The following is a 16,393-nucleotide window of genomic DNA, read 5'->3' as shown; positions in this document are numbered from 1 at the left end:
CCATTATGGTAGATGTTTGATTGACTTATGTTCCTCAGCTGATTTGACTATCTTAAATGGAAGATGTGCTGGAGATTTAAAGGGTGACTTCACATGTTACCATTACAATGGGTCCAGTGTTGTTGACTATTGCATAGCCCAACGGTCAATGCTTTCTGATATTCAATATGTCAACGTCAGTCCAATTTCACAATTTTCTGACCATTGTCATATTTCTTTTTCCTTGGCAACCAAACACGCCCCTCTTATCATAACAGAGGAGCGCCCAGCTAAACCAGAACCTATATCATTTATTTGGGATGCAAATTCAAATGATTTGTTTTCGGCCATTATAAATGGAACTGAAACAAACTCAAAATTAAGAGACTTCTGCCAAGAAAGTTTTTGCTCAGCAGAAAGTGCTGTCACACATTTTTTAAAAGTTTTATTAGATGCTTCAAAAAGTTCCCTCAAAATTCGGCGTACAAAACAGGCCAAAAAATTATACACAAAAAAAAAAGAATAAAGGTTGGTTCGACCAACGTTGCTGGTCGCTACGCCAACGTTTGAAACGATTATCACTAGAATTGAGAAAAGAACCATGGATTCATGAAACCAGAATAAAATACTTTACGGCCTTAAAAGATTATAAAAAGCTTATTTAACAATGTAAACGGAAATATAAGGCAGACTTACTGTCCAAGTTAGAGCATTTGAATGAAAAAAATCCCAAAGAATTTTGGTCTTTATTTGATTTTTTTGAAAAGGAAGTTAACGGAAAAGCACAAAGAAATTCTTCAGACCCTAATATCACAAACTCAGAATGGATTGAACACTTTAAAGGTCTAAATAATTTAACAAAACACAAAAACTTTAACGCAGACTTTGAAAAAACTATCGCTGAACGATTAGAACAATTTGATAAAAATTCATTTAATTTACTAGACACTCCTTTTACTACAAAAGACGTTCTGGATGGCATAAAACAACTCAAATCTGATAAAGCTTGTGGCATGGATTCTATTTCAAACAACATGTTAAAACATGGATCTACTTCAAAACAGTTTTGTCTCTCATTGGTTACGCTTTTCAACATAATTCTTTCTAAAGGCACATTTCCGCAAAACTGGAATACAAGCATCCTTACTCCAATTTTCAAATCAGGTGACAAGGCCAATGTTGACAACTACAGAGGCATCGCCCTTTCTAGTTGTCTCTCAAAATTGTTTACCCGACTCTTGAATAATAGACTACAAAACTTTGTAGAAAACAATAATCTGCTGGCCGACACTCAATTTGGATTCAGAAAGAAGTGCCGAACTGCCGATAATATTTTTATTCTAAAATCTCTTATTGAGAAATATACACAACAAAAGAAAGGTAAATTGTTTGTCTGTTTCGTTGACATGAATAAAGCATTCGACAGTGTTTGGCGCGATGGGTTATTTTATAAATTGTTACACTGTGGCATCGGTGGAAATTTCTTTAATGTTTTGAAATCAATGTATATGGATATCAATTATGCAGTTAGAGTAGAGAATGGTTTATCTTATTCTTTTGTATCAACTTGTGGTGTAAGACAAGGATGTAATCTTAGCCCATTGTTATTTAATCTATTTATCAATGACCTGCCGCAATGTTTTGATAGTAACAAATGTGATGCTGCTGTCCTTACTTCAAAGTCTATCAACTGTTTGTCTTGGGCAGACGATCTTGCTTTGGTCTCTTTGTCAAAACAGGGACTCCAAAACTGCATCAATGCCCTAGAAACATACTGTAATAACTGGAAACTATCGGTTAATGTCTCCAAAACAAAAGTCCTTATTTTTTCTAAAGGTGCTACAAAGAAAATGTCAAAAGATTTCTTTATCTATGGTAAAGAAATAGAAGTTACGGACAGTTACACCTATCTTGGTATCCCACTTACGTCCTCAGGTAAATTCAAAACAGCCAGAAAATTTCTAAAAACCAAGGCTATGAGAGCTATATTCAAATTGAAATCATTTTTATCATCGGAAAATATCCCAATACAATTAGGTAAAAATCTTTCTGACAAATTTGTTTCACCTATTCTTTTATACGGATCCGAACTAACTTGTTTTGATCATTCCTCCAAAACAGTGAAACTTATTGTATCGAAAAACATTTCTACATCTACTCCCAGATATATTTTTTCTATTTTACTTAGAAAACTTCAATTGGATGAAAACTTACCAGTTGTAATTCGAAAGAGTACTTGTTCCGATTTAACTAATTCTTACATTATTAATTTTTAAAGAAGATCAGACAAAGACATGTTTCTAAAATTAACGTCTAAGCTCACTCTAGATAATGATGGCTTTTCAGTAGCTAACATACACCGCCCGTTGGATATACCTGAATTTGACATCATTGACCTACGTTTTCATAAATTTCTGCTAGGAATACATTCAAAATCCTCCAACGACGGAGTACGAGGAGAATTGGGAACTTTCCCCATCATATTGTCTGCAAAAATTCAGCTGATCAAATATTGGCACCGTTTAGAAAACTTACCTGAGGACTCTCTGCTTCACGAAGCATACAATGTTGTATTTTCTAGTGATCATGACTGGATTAATCATGTGAAGGATGTTCTCAATTATCACGGCCTTGGATATATATGGATGAATCCTAAATGTTATAAAGTAGACTATATTGAACATCAACTCAACTGCAGACTACAGGATGCACATATACAAGAGTGGTTTAGTTGTGTAAGCAATAATTCAAAATTGTCCCTTCTTCACAAATCCAAAAATCATTATGTACAAGAAAAATATCTTTATGATGTGAATAATGTTGAAATCCGTAAAGCGATAACACAGTTAAGAATGAGTAGCCATAGATTGAATATAGAAACAGGTAGATACTTTAATGTAGCTCCCGAACAAAGGTTTTGCCCATTCTGTCCTAATCGAATTGAAGATGAGTTTCACTTTATTATGGAATGCTCTAAATATGATGCCCTACGAGTTGAGTTATTCACCTTTCTCAATTCAAGTACTTCAGATTTTAAGACACTCAATGCCACAGATAGATTTGACTATATATTTAGATGCAACAGCTCATACAGTGTTAAAATAGGCAAATATATAAAAGATTGTTTTGTTATTAGAAAAAATAATGATACTCAAAATTAGAAAACTTGAATCATGTAAAACCTAAGATAGTCATTTTGATGTAGTGAATAGTTTTATCCCATACTTATGTCTTGTTCTATGTTTACTGTTGTTGCCATACTTTGTACCTGCTACAATGGTCGCGCAATAAAGTTCTTCTTCAATCAGAAGAAACTTGTGGGAACGTTACAGTAGTGTTCCTGTCTCTTACAACATGTCTCTTCACCAAGTAGAGGCTTGGCTCCGGCTAGTTTTTGACGTGTCTTTATATAATTGAGGCATTTCTTTTCGGGCTTTCTATTTTGTCCCGTTTTCTTTACACCCATTGGTCGGCGCACATAAAGAAGAATTATGTGACAATATAGAGAGCGCCTAAAAACACGCCAAAAACCAGCCGGAGTCAAACTTGTACTTGGAGCCATTTCTACATAAGTGAGCAAAGAGAAGGTCTAAAACTGCTGTACTATAAAGACGACAACTAACACGATCCTAATTTGACATATTGTATATTGCGTTTCAACAAATGTTATTGCGCAGGTAATTTTCTAGGCGAATAATTGAAACAAAATATACTCTAGGTGAGACGCCGTCAAGATTACATTTGTTGCATATGACATAAATTCTAACCAGGACGCGAGCATAATTTACATATAAGCCCTCAGGCTTTGAAAAAATGATGGATTATTTAGTACGTACTAAGACCGACCCACAAAAACTACAGAGAAACTATTTATCAAGGTGGAGTACTACATAGCCCGCCATTCCGCTTGAAGACAAATGTGTTCGGTCAACACATGAGTTGTAGTTTGCATCAGAATTGTAGAAACATCGCAAACTCAAACAAAGACGCTATTTTTCAGCCCCCTCCCCCCGTGTAACTTCATCTTGGAAGCTTCTCTGGGAATAATATTTACCAAGCATCTCTTTAAAATCTTGTTAATCTTTTACAGCGGTACAACTCGACAGAGTTGATAAGTTTATCAAACATGAATAATTCAAACAGGTGGGGTTGACCAATATATCTAGTGTGTGTTTATTTGCCATGCTGTAGGTTGACGTACAAGGCATTGTATATCTTCCCAAAGCTATTTCCTGAAAACACTACCCCGGATGTTCTGAACGAGTACAATAAATGCTTCAGAGCAAGGAGGTTTATCAAGTCCTTGCTCAGAGTTTACCCTCTCCTAATTTTTCCGAAATTCCCCGCCTTCCCAGTTGAGTCCTGCAATATACTTTATTACCACCAGAAGGAACGTTCCAATATCTCCTGAACACTGCTGTCAGGAGACGCTGTCGATAAAAAGCAAACAGGCTCGTTTTTATTACAACCTGCAGGTATGAAACCGCCAAGTATTAACCGCAGGCAGCAATTTATCCCGCTCGCCCGAAAATAAAATCAAAGTCGAAGGGAATATTTTGTTCCCCAGCGTTTTCCCTCCTTGTAGCACAAATTCGCATTCGATAAAACAACACAAGTGGTATGTATTTAGTGTTCAGATTTAAGGGTACGGTTTAGGCCCTTTGATTTTCTGATTACTAGTAAGTTTTGAGCTATCTGGAACATGGAACAGAACTGAAGAGATACTCAAATGACCCTTCGGTTGTCTGTAACATCCTCTTACCAAAGAGCGAATAGAAGCGACAGGGCGAAAGAAAATACCCGACCATTCTTGGGTTAAGATAGATGCTGACATAAGATAAAGAATGACAGTATTATGCAAGTCTTCAGTCTTCCATGACATATTTTATGCAATGAATTCCTTTCTTTCCTCTACATAGTGCTATTATTCCAAATATTACGACTGTAATTAATAAATCATTTGTTTGGTAAACAGATAGAAGCATCTAAATACAATCTAAGTATTTGTGCAATGACTGGGAAATCACTTTTTTTTAAAAAGATGTTTTGATAATAAGCTGGCAGATTTATTAATTCAATTATGCTTGAGGACCATACCTAGTATAGGCCACAGCAAGTTAATTGTATGGATGACATCAGCGCGCTCATTAATTTTCGCCTGATTTCGAAGAAAAGAAAAAAAAATTCATTGCCCTCCGACAAAGGCTTTCTGTGTTGTGTAATTGAGGCTCAATTGATATATTGAAACATGAAGTTTCGCTGCAGTATCATAGCAATTCGCTATAGCTAGGGGCCCAAAGTCTAATCATTTTGAGGTTTCAAGAAGACCTACCCACATACCAAGTATCAAGACAATCCATCCTTAAGGCGTTTTTAAGTTATAATGTCAACAGAATGACACCCCCCCCCCCGAACGCTGTGCAAAACATAACATTCTCGGCGAAGGTAATGAACTTTAGCAAGAGTCTGTACAGATCAAAGGATTACTGAGCATTTTGCGAACTTTCACCTAGTATGTACATATGTGTGCTATGTTACTGATTATACGTGATACAGTTATATCATTTTGCGAGTATTGCATGCAGCAAAATACATCATATATAGTCATAGCAACAGTAACATTATGCTAAGGACATGTTCGTGCTCAAAATAGACTCGGCGTACAAAAAGCTGTTCGCACTATGACGTTGACGTGGTATCATGGTATGGATATACAATTAGTATATACTAGCCATTGGAATATGGCGTCAGACTGTGCACGTGTTCGTCAATAGGAAACACAGGAGAAAAAGTTATTTTGACATCCTTGAGGTCATCATGAAACCTGAATATTTGACAGTCCTGCCTGAGACAGTTTTTCCATTCTATTTTTTTTACTTCTAAATGAAGACATTCTAGAAGTTCTAAAACTAGACAAAAATGATAACAGTGTGACTGACCAGAAACTGCAAAACTTGTTATATATTTGATCAAAACGTGCAGAATACAAGGTATACCTGCCTAGACCAGCAATGTAGTCATTCTATCAAGCATCACGATTCCATTCAGCCAATGAAATACATTCTAATCTTATATCTAATCTATACAATGCCGGTATTTTTTACTTTCACTTTACACACATACACACACCAGTTAATTCTGTTGGATGGCATCTGTTGTTTTTATCTGTTATCTTTTAGATAGTATAAGTCTGTAAAACTACAAGTTACCAGCCAACTTCTCGTTGTTCAAGCACAAACGTGTAAATAGCATATCATAATCGATAAGTAAAATTCTTCTGGCAAAAATGCCATTCTGTGTCTCTTTATATAAATGAAATGCATTTTAGTCTATACTGGTGCTTTGGTTTACAAATAGACATTTTTTCAGGAGCAAGTCAGAATATCACTAAACCCTTTTACTCCACCTGCATTCTTTGCATATTATAGTATAGACGCTACTTAGGTACCATAAGCTTATAAGATTAATCAGGCACATTGGGCTTAAAACAATGCCAAGATTACAAAATAGCTCTCTATGGCAGTTACTGAAGCCAGACTGTGACGAAAGGAGCTTGGTGGTTGTAACTACTGTTTGGCCAGTCGTCATCGTTCCTTGCCGAGTCGTAGCCATTTCCATTCTGAGACCAACCGTGTGCATTGGTCCCGCTTCGCTGCACACCAATGGCCATGCAGATGTCCCGGACGCTGGTGTTTCCCGCAGTATTGGTGGTGACGCTTGGATAGGAACCACCATGCTGCGGTAATGGCATGATTCCATACCTACGAAAGGTAACACGTGAGATTGACAGAGGGAACTCGCCATGCTTCTGGTTGATTATATTATATTTGATCGTCGGCATGCCAACTTCTCTGAGAGTAAGACGCTGCTGAATATCAAATGATTGAATAGAGACTCATCTCAGAATACCTCGGTTACCGTAATATGTTGTTTTGTAGCATTTCTCACAATACATGTTGGTGACGCATATATATATATATATATATATATATATATATATATATATATATATATATATATATATATATATATATATATATATATATATATATATATGCATGAGGCCAACGTAGCCCGTCCTCTATACACCGTGTCAAACATGACATAAACGTTCCTGAAGTAAAATGTTCGGTAACTAATTTTATTCATGTTTATGTAAATGAATAAGATTTGTCAGGATAAAAGTTCTGATCTGATTATGGAATTCTATCTTGCAATAACACATGACGCCAGGTTAGTCGCATCCCTGTGTTTGTCTTGAAGTTTGGAAATCTAACTGGTTGCTGACACCAGTTTCAGGAAATCAGCTGTTTCAGGCTACATTGTCATTGTGAACGAACACTTCGCATGTGGCACAGTAACTGTCATTACTTATTTCCAAATACGTCTAGGTCAATAATAAGATCTCACAAACCTGTTTTGGTAGCAAACCTTTGTCTGACCATCCCAGGCATTCACTGTAACTGCCAGCATAGGCGCCTGTTAAAAATGACATTTAAACATCGAATTTTACGAGAACTAAAACATCATCTTCAAAAAAAAACCGGAATGAAATAACATGTTTACCTACAAGGGTAATCCAGTAGGACTTTTTTTACTACTTTACTTACCTGCTTTACAACAGTCATGCCCACCGAATGCCTCCAAAAAGTGCCCAGATCTCGCCCTTTAGGAAGATCCCACAAAATCCAGTGGCTGCCGATACCGTGGTCGTTTTCGCCACTGGACAGCATGATCTGTTCAAAGATATATGATCTTAATTTAAACAATTCAGATCAAGATTGTGATTGATATTTGAAACAGATCTACAGTTTCAGTCAGCCACAGAAGGATTTTTCCTTCTCATTTCTACCCACCTTATGCAACCTTTCAAAACAGGATTATAGAGACCAGTATTCTTGATAATATGCTTTGACGCGTTATGTTTGTAAAGTGTTTGGACAATGTTCTTAGATTAAATCTTGAGCTGTGCTTATAGTACATGCAATATGTGAGTGAAAATTCATGATATGTTGGTAGGCTTTTAGGCAATCCTTATTACAGTTTTACAATACTTGTAGCTGACGATGATGATACAGGAGAATAGACAGGGATACTTTATGAGAGGCGTCAAGAAAGCCATTCAATTAACAGCAGAGTCAAACAGCAGCTGCAGAGTCAACCAATACTGACTTCTGACATAATATTTTCCGAAGGTCACGTGCCAGAGATAAGTGGGCCAGTTTTAATTGCATTGAAGAAGGCCAAAGCGTCAGTAAAGAATTTAGTGAGGGGACATACATGTGTTGGAAAATGATGTTTTGTCTTTCTACTAAAATCAATCAACCAACCCACTTACGATACAAAACGTGGGTTACTTCATTTTCCACTGCCTTCAAAAAAGAAGTCAAACCCAACCATAGTCAACATAAAATTTTCACAGTAGACTAGATAACTATTTTGATTTCCATGTATCTCCATGTACTTGTTTGTCTGCCATTAGCCTTAGGCATGAACTTGCAATGAATTTACAATTGGTCATATCATACCTGGCTAGCAAAGTTCACGGCAAGACGTCGAGCATCAATGGTGCCGTATTCGTTGTTGCCGTAAATGCGGGGATTCTTCAGTGATTCTACATTGTGGTTGGTTACCAACCACGTGTCGTAGATACTGCCGACGCTCCCACCAAGTTTGCCCACCAGAGTCCAGCCACCACGTGTCATGTCGCAGTACGTCTGCACAGCCTCACCACCTTCCGATTTGATCCAGTACAGACCGTTCGCAAAACTACCGATTGTGAATAAGTATTTGGTAAATCTTGCGCTGATACATTTGAATATTTAATCAAAAAAGCACTTAAGGAACTATAGACCAACACCAAAGATTGGGTCAGGACTCAGAAGGTAGCATAGATAGGGTCAGGATTCCTAATGGTGTTCTTCTATTTGATATACGAGTTCTATTGCTGATATTCAAGTGATCATTGAGGTCGACTAGTTTCAACAATTGAGTGTCATATCAGGCATCAAAAGTTGGATCATAACGTTAGACTTGTTCCTTACCCATATTTCAGTCTCTTGTCTATGTCACGTTGTTTTCTAACACCTGCGTCAGAAATTACATAATTTAGCTTACCTCTCATCCGCTAGTTCTTGACATTCGGCAATGATCTCCTTGCAGCTGTTGGCAGGGTGATTCTCGTGGCCTAGACGGTCTCCGTTTTCATTCAGACATGTGGGATTAGCTATGAAATAATTGTGGAATTATCTATAACATGATATATTGGCAGATACTCCGTTAACGTTAACGGTTACAGATGGACGTAAGATGCCAAGTTCTCAAAGATGCTTAACTGATGGTATGAACTTGGTACTTGACCTTTTGTGTTGTGCTAGCAGGTTTAATTTTGAATTTTCTTTTATAGAGAACTTTATTGCGCGACCATTGTAGCAGGTACAAAGTATGGCAACAACAGTAAACATAGAACAAGACATGAGTATGGAATAAAATTATTCACTACAACAAACTGAATATCTTAGGTTTTACATGATTCAAGTTTTCTAATTTTGAGTATCATTATTTTTTCTAATAACAAAACAATCTTTTTTATATTTGCCTATTTTAACACTGTATGAGCTGTTGCATCTAAATATATAGTCAAATCTATCTGTGGCATTGAGTGTCTTAAAATCTGAAGTACTTGAATTGAGAAAGGTGAATAGCTCATCTCGTAGGGCATCATATTTAGAGCATTCCATAATAAAGTGAAACTCATCTTCAATTCGATTAGGACAGAATGGGCAAAACCTTTGGTCGGGAGCTACATTAATTTATAAAAGTTTCTTACTGTTTCTATATTCAATCTATGGCTACTAATTCTTAACTGTGTTCTCGCTTTACGGATTTCAACATTATTCACATCATAAAGATATTTTTCTTGTACATAATGATTTTTGGATTTGTGAAGAAGGGACAATTTTGAATTATTGCTTACACAACTAAACCACTCTTGTATTTGTGCATCCTGTAGTCTGCAGTTGAGTTGATGTTCAATATAGTCTACTTTATAACATTTAGGATTCATCCATATATATCCAAGGCCGTGATAATTGAGAACATCCTTCACATGATTAATCCAGTCATGATCACTAGAAAATACAACATTGTATGCTTCGTGAAGCAGAGAGTCCTCAGGTAAGTTTTCTAAACGGTGCCAATATTTGATGAGCTGAATTTTTGCAGACAATATGATGGGGAAAGTTCCCAATTCTCCTCGTACTCCGTCGTTGGAGGATTTTTAATGTATTCCGAGCAAAAATTTTTGAAAACGTAGGTCAATGATGTCAAATTCAGGTATATCCAACGGTTGGTGCATATTAGCTACAGAAAAGCCATCATTATCTAGAGTGAGCTTAGACGTTAATTTTAGAAACATGTCTTTGTCTGATCTTCTTTCGAATTACAACTGGTAAGTTTTCATCCAATTGAAGTTTTCTAAGTAAAATAGAAAAAATATATCTGGCAGTAGATGTAGAAATGTTTTTCGATACAATAAGTTTCACTGTTTTGGAGGAATGATCAAAACAAGTTAGTTCGGATCCGTATAAAAGAATAGGTTTAACAAATTTGTCAGAAAGATTTTTACCTAATTGTATTGGGATATTTTCCGATGATAAAAGTGATTTCAATTTCAATAAAGCTCTCATAGCCTTGGTTTTTAGAAATTTTCTGGCTGTTTTGAATTTACCTGAGGACGTAAGTGGGATACCAAGATAGGTGCAACTGTCCGTAACTTCTATTTCTTTGCCATAGATAAAGAAATCTTTTGACATTTTCTTTGTAGCACCTTTAGAAAAAATAAGAACTTTTGTTTTGGAGACATTAACTGATAGTTTCCAATTATTACAAAATGTTTCTAGGGCATTAATGCAGTTTTGGAGTCCTTGCTTTGACAAAGAGACCAAAGCAAGATCGTCTGCCCAAGACAAACAGTTGATAGACTTTGAAGTAAGGACAGCAGCATCACATTTGTTACTATCAAAACATTGCGGCAGGTCATTGATAAATATTTACTTCACTTCACCACGAACCAAGGTTCATTGTGAGCCACTCAATTGTTTTGTTGACAGATGCTTGATCCTTTTTGTAACTAGAGTTCCACGAACACATTATCTTCAGCAAATAACCAAGGCTTATTATGGAGAGTGATTGATATTTACATGCTTATCACCCCCTGCAAATTTTATCATACACCATACCTTTTTGAAGTTATGAGGGGTTGTGGGGGGGGTGGTGGCGAATGAGTCCAGTCTAGATAGGGTTAAAAATAATTTGGTGGTACAGGACTAGTATATGTGTCTAGTGTGCTGATATATGTTATAACTGGTCATGAAATATGAGTATTTGATATTATATGGGCTACAAAGGTTTAATATTGCAGCGCTGTAAGTTGAAAGTGATGATGAAATGGTACAGTCAATATATACGAATAGAATATATCTTTATTCCATATCCTACTAATTTTTGATAGGCATAGTGCATGTGACTTTTCCGTACCTAGCAGTGGTGCAGTTTTGGAGAAGAGTACTCTCCAAGTAGAGGAGTGGGTCCGGCTGGTTTTTGACGTGTTTTTAGGTGTTTTTGTCAGGCTTTCCATTTTGTCCTCTTTTCGTTATGTCGCCAACCGTGTGTTGGACAAAAATGCCTAAACTGAACACGTTAAAACCCAGCAGGACCCACACCTCTACTTGGAGAGTAGTGAGCGCCCCATCTGTTTATTCACATGACCTTAAAATAACCCCGTCTGTTCATGTGACCTGTTTTCGGGGACACTGTCACATGTCCCATTATGGGGTCCTCAACAGCGGACACAGGGTCACAGTGGTCACGAGATCCCTAGCAGATACGGGGGCTCAAGTAGATACGTGGCGCCCCCCGTCAAAAAATGATAATTTAAAAATCGCTGTGGGAAGGCCTGCAACGGAGGCTATGGATTTACAAACCTTCCTTACTAATGATGCAAATTAGCTCCTGATTTGCATAATTAGTTATTGATTATGTTGAGCACCATCTGAGCTTTCTACATACCAAACATCACGACGATCTGTTAACCCCTTCTCAAGTTATTCATGTCCTAAGGTCAAAACAAAAACGCCCACTGCAGTTCCAAACAAGCAGTTAGGAGGCCCAAACTTACACAACTTACTTCCTGAGGCATAAATTATCTACCACACAAAAATCATGACCATAGCACTTTCAGAAAATATGCCCAAACATTTTGAAGCTCCTTTGCAGTACCTCAGGTACCCGCTAGAAGACCCATTATCGAACTTGACCTTCCTTTCTGCAAACCCTACCCATCCACTAAATATCATACAGAACCATCAACAGCTTCTCGAGTTATGCTGGCGACATAAAAACACACATCCACACAAAGCCCGCTGCAGTAACGACGAAAAATGCCAATGGGGAACCATTGTTGAACTTGACCTCCGTTCCTACAATATCTACATACCTACAAAAAATCTTGAAGATCCGTTAACGTTTCCGTCACTTTTTTTGCCTACATACAAACACACAAAAATGCAAAGTCCGCTGCAGTACTGTTGAAAAACGCAAGGTAAACCATTTTCGGACTCGACCTTCCTTTGCACAAGCACTGCACACCTACCAAAAATCATAAAGATTCATCGAAGCTTTCTTGAGTTATACTCCTGATACATACAGACCCACCCAACAGCTGACTTAACCAAAAACATAATCTTCTTCGAGTACTAGTACTCGGCGAAGATAATAAAGAGTTTTAGTGAAGCAATCACGAGAAAGCTTGTTTCAAAAAGATATAGATTTTAGTTCTAATAAAGAAGCTATGATCATGGAGCTTCTTCCTGTGTAGAATATGGAAGGATAAAGGACGATTTTGCTTCTCTCAACGTGGTAAATTTTGTCCTGACTGAGACAGTTCAGAGGGATGACATAAGCGAAACATTTGCCGTGGAAATAGCGATAGAGTAAAGCCAGACTTGCTACATTACGCCTTTCAGTATATAGGGGTTGAAAGGCGGCGATCAGGTCCCAACCAGATTTCGTAAGCGGTGTTGTACCCGCTACTAACGTCTGTACCTTCTAATGCTTGGGTCACATTTCCAAGCCGGGGCCCTACCGGGCTGTTTGAGAAAACAAAGAATAAAAGATGCATATCAAGAATATACATAACGTATGGTAAGGAATAATTTTTAAAACTTTTGTGTGTTTTGTTGTCTTTTATATCATAGTTTTCATTCCCACAAGCTGCCCGGCCGGGCCCCGGCTTGGAAATGTGACCCTAGCATAACAGAGAGTGACCCTTTGGTGAAAATAACTGCGATAATAGGTCTATATTGCCAAAAAAGGTAGGCACAATAATGGCCAGGGGCAGGTGTTATCTTATTTTAGACAGTTAGGGGTAAATAAAATGGAATGCGAACCGCACCGTCAAGTGAAAAGATCTTACCCTCTGGCTGTGGACAATGCTCACATCGTTTGAGTAGTGCACCAAGACCCTCCTGGATTTCTGTGATTTGTGCCTGTTGTAAGTCCAATGCTGCATGAATATCCTCATTATCCTGTGAAATGAATAGAGCAATAAACAGTGCACATGACGGCATTGACAGCATACATGTATCTGTGGGTATTAAGAATAACAATAATCACCGATCAGCCAGTGTGTTAACTCTGAGATGGAGAAGCAACGTTACCACAGTAAGATCTTTCATGCATGTTTGACTCAATTGAATTGTATAACCTGAATACTACCTGATCACGTTAACCATATTCCTATATTGGCTCACCTAGAAAATCAAAAGCTATTTTGGAAATACCAAAATGACTCAACCATTGAGAAACAAAATATTTTGTTAAGAGGGGTCAGAGTTTTAATCTGGTGGTAGAGGACAATGCAAAATCGATAGGTAAACATGTAATCAAGATTGGTAGTATTAAACCTTGAAATGGAAAGATACCTGGCATGGTGTTCCAGGTGTGCCAACTGGACCAGGTGAACCAGATGCACCTGGCTGGCCGTCTCTTCCAGGTAAGCCTGGCTGTCCATCCCTCCCTGGAACACCAGGTGGGCCTTGGGGTCCTTGAAGGCAGCCTGAGAGCACATGCACAAAAACATTGATTGTTTGACATTTTTCCTGTTTGGATATCCTTGTTATCCGTTAACGTGTTATCTGCGTTAGTCTACTAATTGCAAGTATAATAGGTAACCCCCACTAACTGCAATAGTAGAAAACCGATGTGTCACGGCGTTCTGTCTTCGTTAATGATGATGAAATCAGAGACTCACTTCCAACGGGTAGGGTGTCACTGATTGGGTGTAGATCTCTCTTAGACCTGTGTCGGTTCTCCTTCCCCTCCCCGTTCTGTTTCCCGCTGTATTTTGCAGTGTTTTCTGTCATGACGTCACTGCGAGGATCTGGGACCTCGGGAGGCTGAAAAAAGCAGAAAGAAATGTGTTTATTGTGGGGGGGATGTGTTGACAAGCAGGAGTTCCGTTCTATGCTATGCCAAGCCAACATTCCTGTAAAATGAAACAAGAAGTTAGACTAGAGCATTACATGGAACTGTCAAGAAGACTACGTACATCCTTGCACACGGACTTAACAGTTATCAACATAGCTCTTCCAACATAACTCTGACATATATTTACTGTTAAACTCTCACAAGTCATTATCTTTGATATATTTCTAATCTGCACATCAGGATTCGAACATTGATTTGTTTCTGTTGTAATTCTGACTTTGGAATCTTTCAGCTTTGAAAGCGGAAATGATTTTATTTCTGTGACATAAATGTTTGGACATGCTAGTGTCTTGAGGCTCAGACGTCTGTGTTGAGGTCATAACAGTAAGTTGAGTAACTGTTTTTTGTGAGACTTGTATAATCATAGGCCCTCATATGGGCTTAGTACAATACTTTTGCTGCTGCATTGTCCTCCAATGTATGTCATACGGGATTGATTCGTTAGCATCTTAAATTTTTGATGCCAAATTATAACCCCAAATTTTGTGTTGCTATTATCATCTCTCCTCAGTCAGTATTACAACAATAGGTACTCCAGACCTGTGGATGTGCTAGTTTCTGACGTTGATATAAAGGTATACAAAGCGTGCAAATTTCAGCAGCGACACTTAGATAGCATAAAATACAATGACCTCCTGACTCACCTCCAGAGCTGCTTCAATGCTCTGTATTTTTGTCCCCAGTTCTGATCTTAAATCCTTCATTTCCATCATCACCACTACCAGTGCTAGCATGGTAGCAATGCTCAGAATACAGGTGGCAATGCAAACAGCCGCCATTGCCCACCCAGACTTTGGCGACGAATGTTTCGAAGGTAACATTTTCTCGAACAAGGCTCAGCGCTCGTACACAGCCAACGTCCAGCCCCTCGTTGTTCAACTTTGCTGTCGAAGTTGCAGTTTTGTGGCTGAGGGAACAGAAGTGGAATATTTCTTAGTGCACAGACCAACTACTTGCAATCAGGTGGGTTACAGCCAGAGTAAAAGTTCGTAGAGGTTAATAAGCTTTCAATATGTTACTACTTTTCTGAACCCGGAAGTAAGGCTACGATAACGGTAAGAAAGCAAACATCTTTAAACCAAAGGCTGTAACGTATTCCAAAGAAATGTAGTTATGCAAACGTCACCTTTGAATTAGCTATAACGGATCCAGTTGATATCCTTGCTTACCTGTATTCAACAGAGACGAATCTTTTGGCGACGAATCCAGCCTGAGAGTATTGGCAGCGCTAGCGCGTCTGGTCGTAAGTCAACTATAGTCAACGTACGTTTGTTACGGGCTTTCTTATTGGTCAGTCTTCTCGTAAACAAGTTTTTGCTGTTAGTGGTCGTTCAGGTAAATGAACTTTGGTGAAATCTTTGAAAGCTCTATTTTCTCAAAACGTGACATATTACATCAACGAAGGCATATTTAGCGTTAATTGGTTAAACTTATTTTATATACATTGAATAGGATCCTTGAACACACCGCTCCAATCGTAGGCCTCCTAAGATAACACCTGCAGCTGTGTGAGGTCACTTACACCTGCACGCATGCTTGATAGGGCTTAAGTTAACAATGCACAGTGGACAGACCATTAAGTATCACAGGTGTGCAAAATATTTCCGCTTTTTGTTACGTTTTTGTGTTGGGCACAGGATGGTCATGGTTGATTTTGGGGCCCTGGGCATGCTGTGGTCTTGGTGGCTGATACCCTTTGACGTAATGTAAATAAGGAAGAAGCAGTGTGGGTTTGCTCTGGAACTGCACGGACATTTTCGTTAGAATCAAGGAGGATAACTGAGAAAAAAACAAACACCGTATTTCCTCTATATTCGACATGTAGGTAATGCAGTTATGCTTATTATTACTTAATTTCAATGTGTCG

At 38.0% G+C, this 16,393-nt stretch overlaps 1 protein-coding gene across 2 annotated transcripts; it reads right to left on the bottom strand.

Moving 5' to 3' along the window:
• Window positions 1–5,395: 5,395 nt before the first annotated feature.
• On the bottom strand, window positions 5,396–15,774 carry LOC136427391 (uncharacterized). Of its 2 annotated transcripts, none has more exons than XM_066416218.1 (10): window positions 15,696–15,774; window positions 15,159–15,433; window positions 14,291–14,435; window positions 13,962–14,095; window positions 13,454–13,565; window positions 9,097–9,205; window positions 8,508–8,748; window positions 7,590–7,715; window positions 7,394–7,458; window positions 5,396–6,740 (listed from the first exon to the last, which is right to left on the bottom strand). In XM_066416218.1, the coding sequence occupies exons 2-10, from the start codon at window positions 15,345–15,347 to the stop codon at window positions 6,503–6,505; spliced, it is 1,359 nt and encodes a 452-aa protein (XP_066272315.1). In that variant the 5' UTR covers window positions 15,348–15,433; window positions 15,696–15,774; the 3' UTR covers window positions 5,396–6,502. The 2 variants fall into 2 exon arrangements, with proteins under 2 accessions (XP_066272315.1, XP_066272316.1); XM_066416219.1 differs by having other exon boundaries at window positions 15,171–15,433.
• Between the last annotated feature and the right edge of the window lie 619 nt (window positions 15,775–16,393).

This window comes from Branchiostoma lanceolatum, chromosome 2 (genome assembly GCF_035083965.1).
Source record: "Branchiostoma lanceolatum isolate klBraLanc5 chromosome 2, klBraLanc5.hap2, whole genome shotgun sequence".
Taxonomy (NCBI): domain Eukaryota; kingdom Metazoa; phylum Chordata; class Leptocardii; order Amphioxiformes; family Branchiostomatidae; genus Branchiostoma; species Branchiostoma lanceolatum.
The sequence above is the reverse complement of the archived record's forward strand: the minus strand, read 5'-3'. Positions and strand labels throughout refer to the sequence as shown.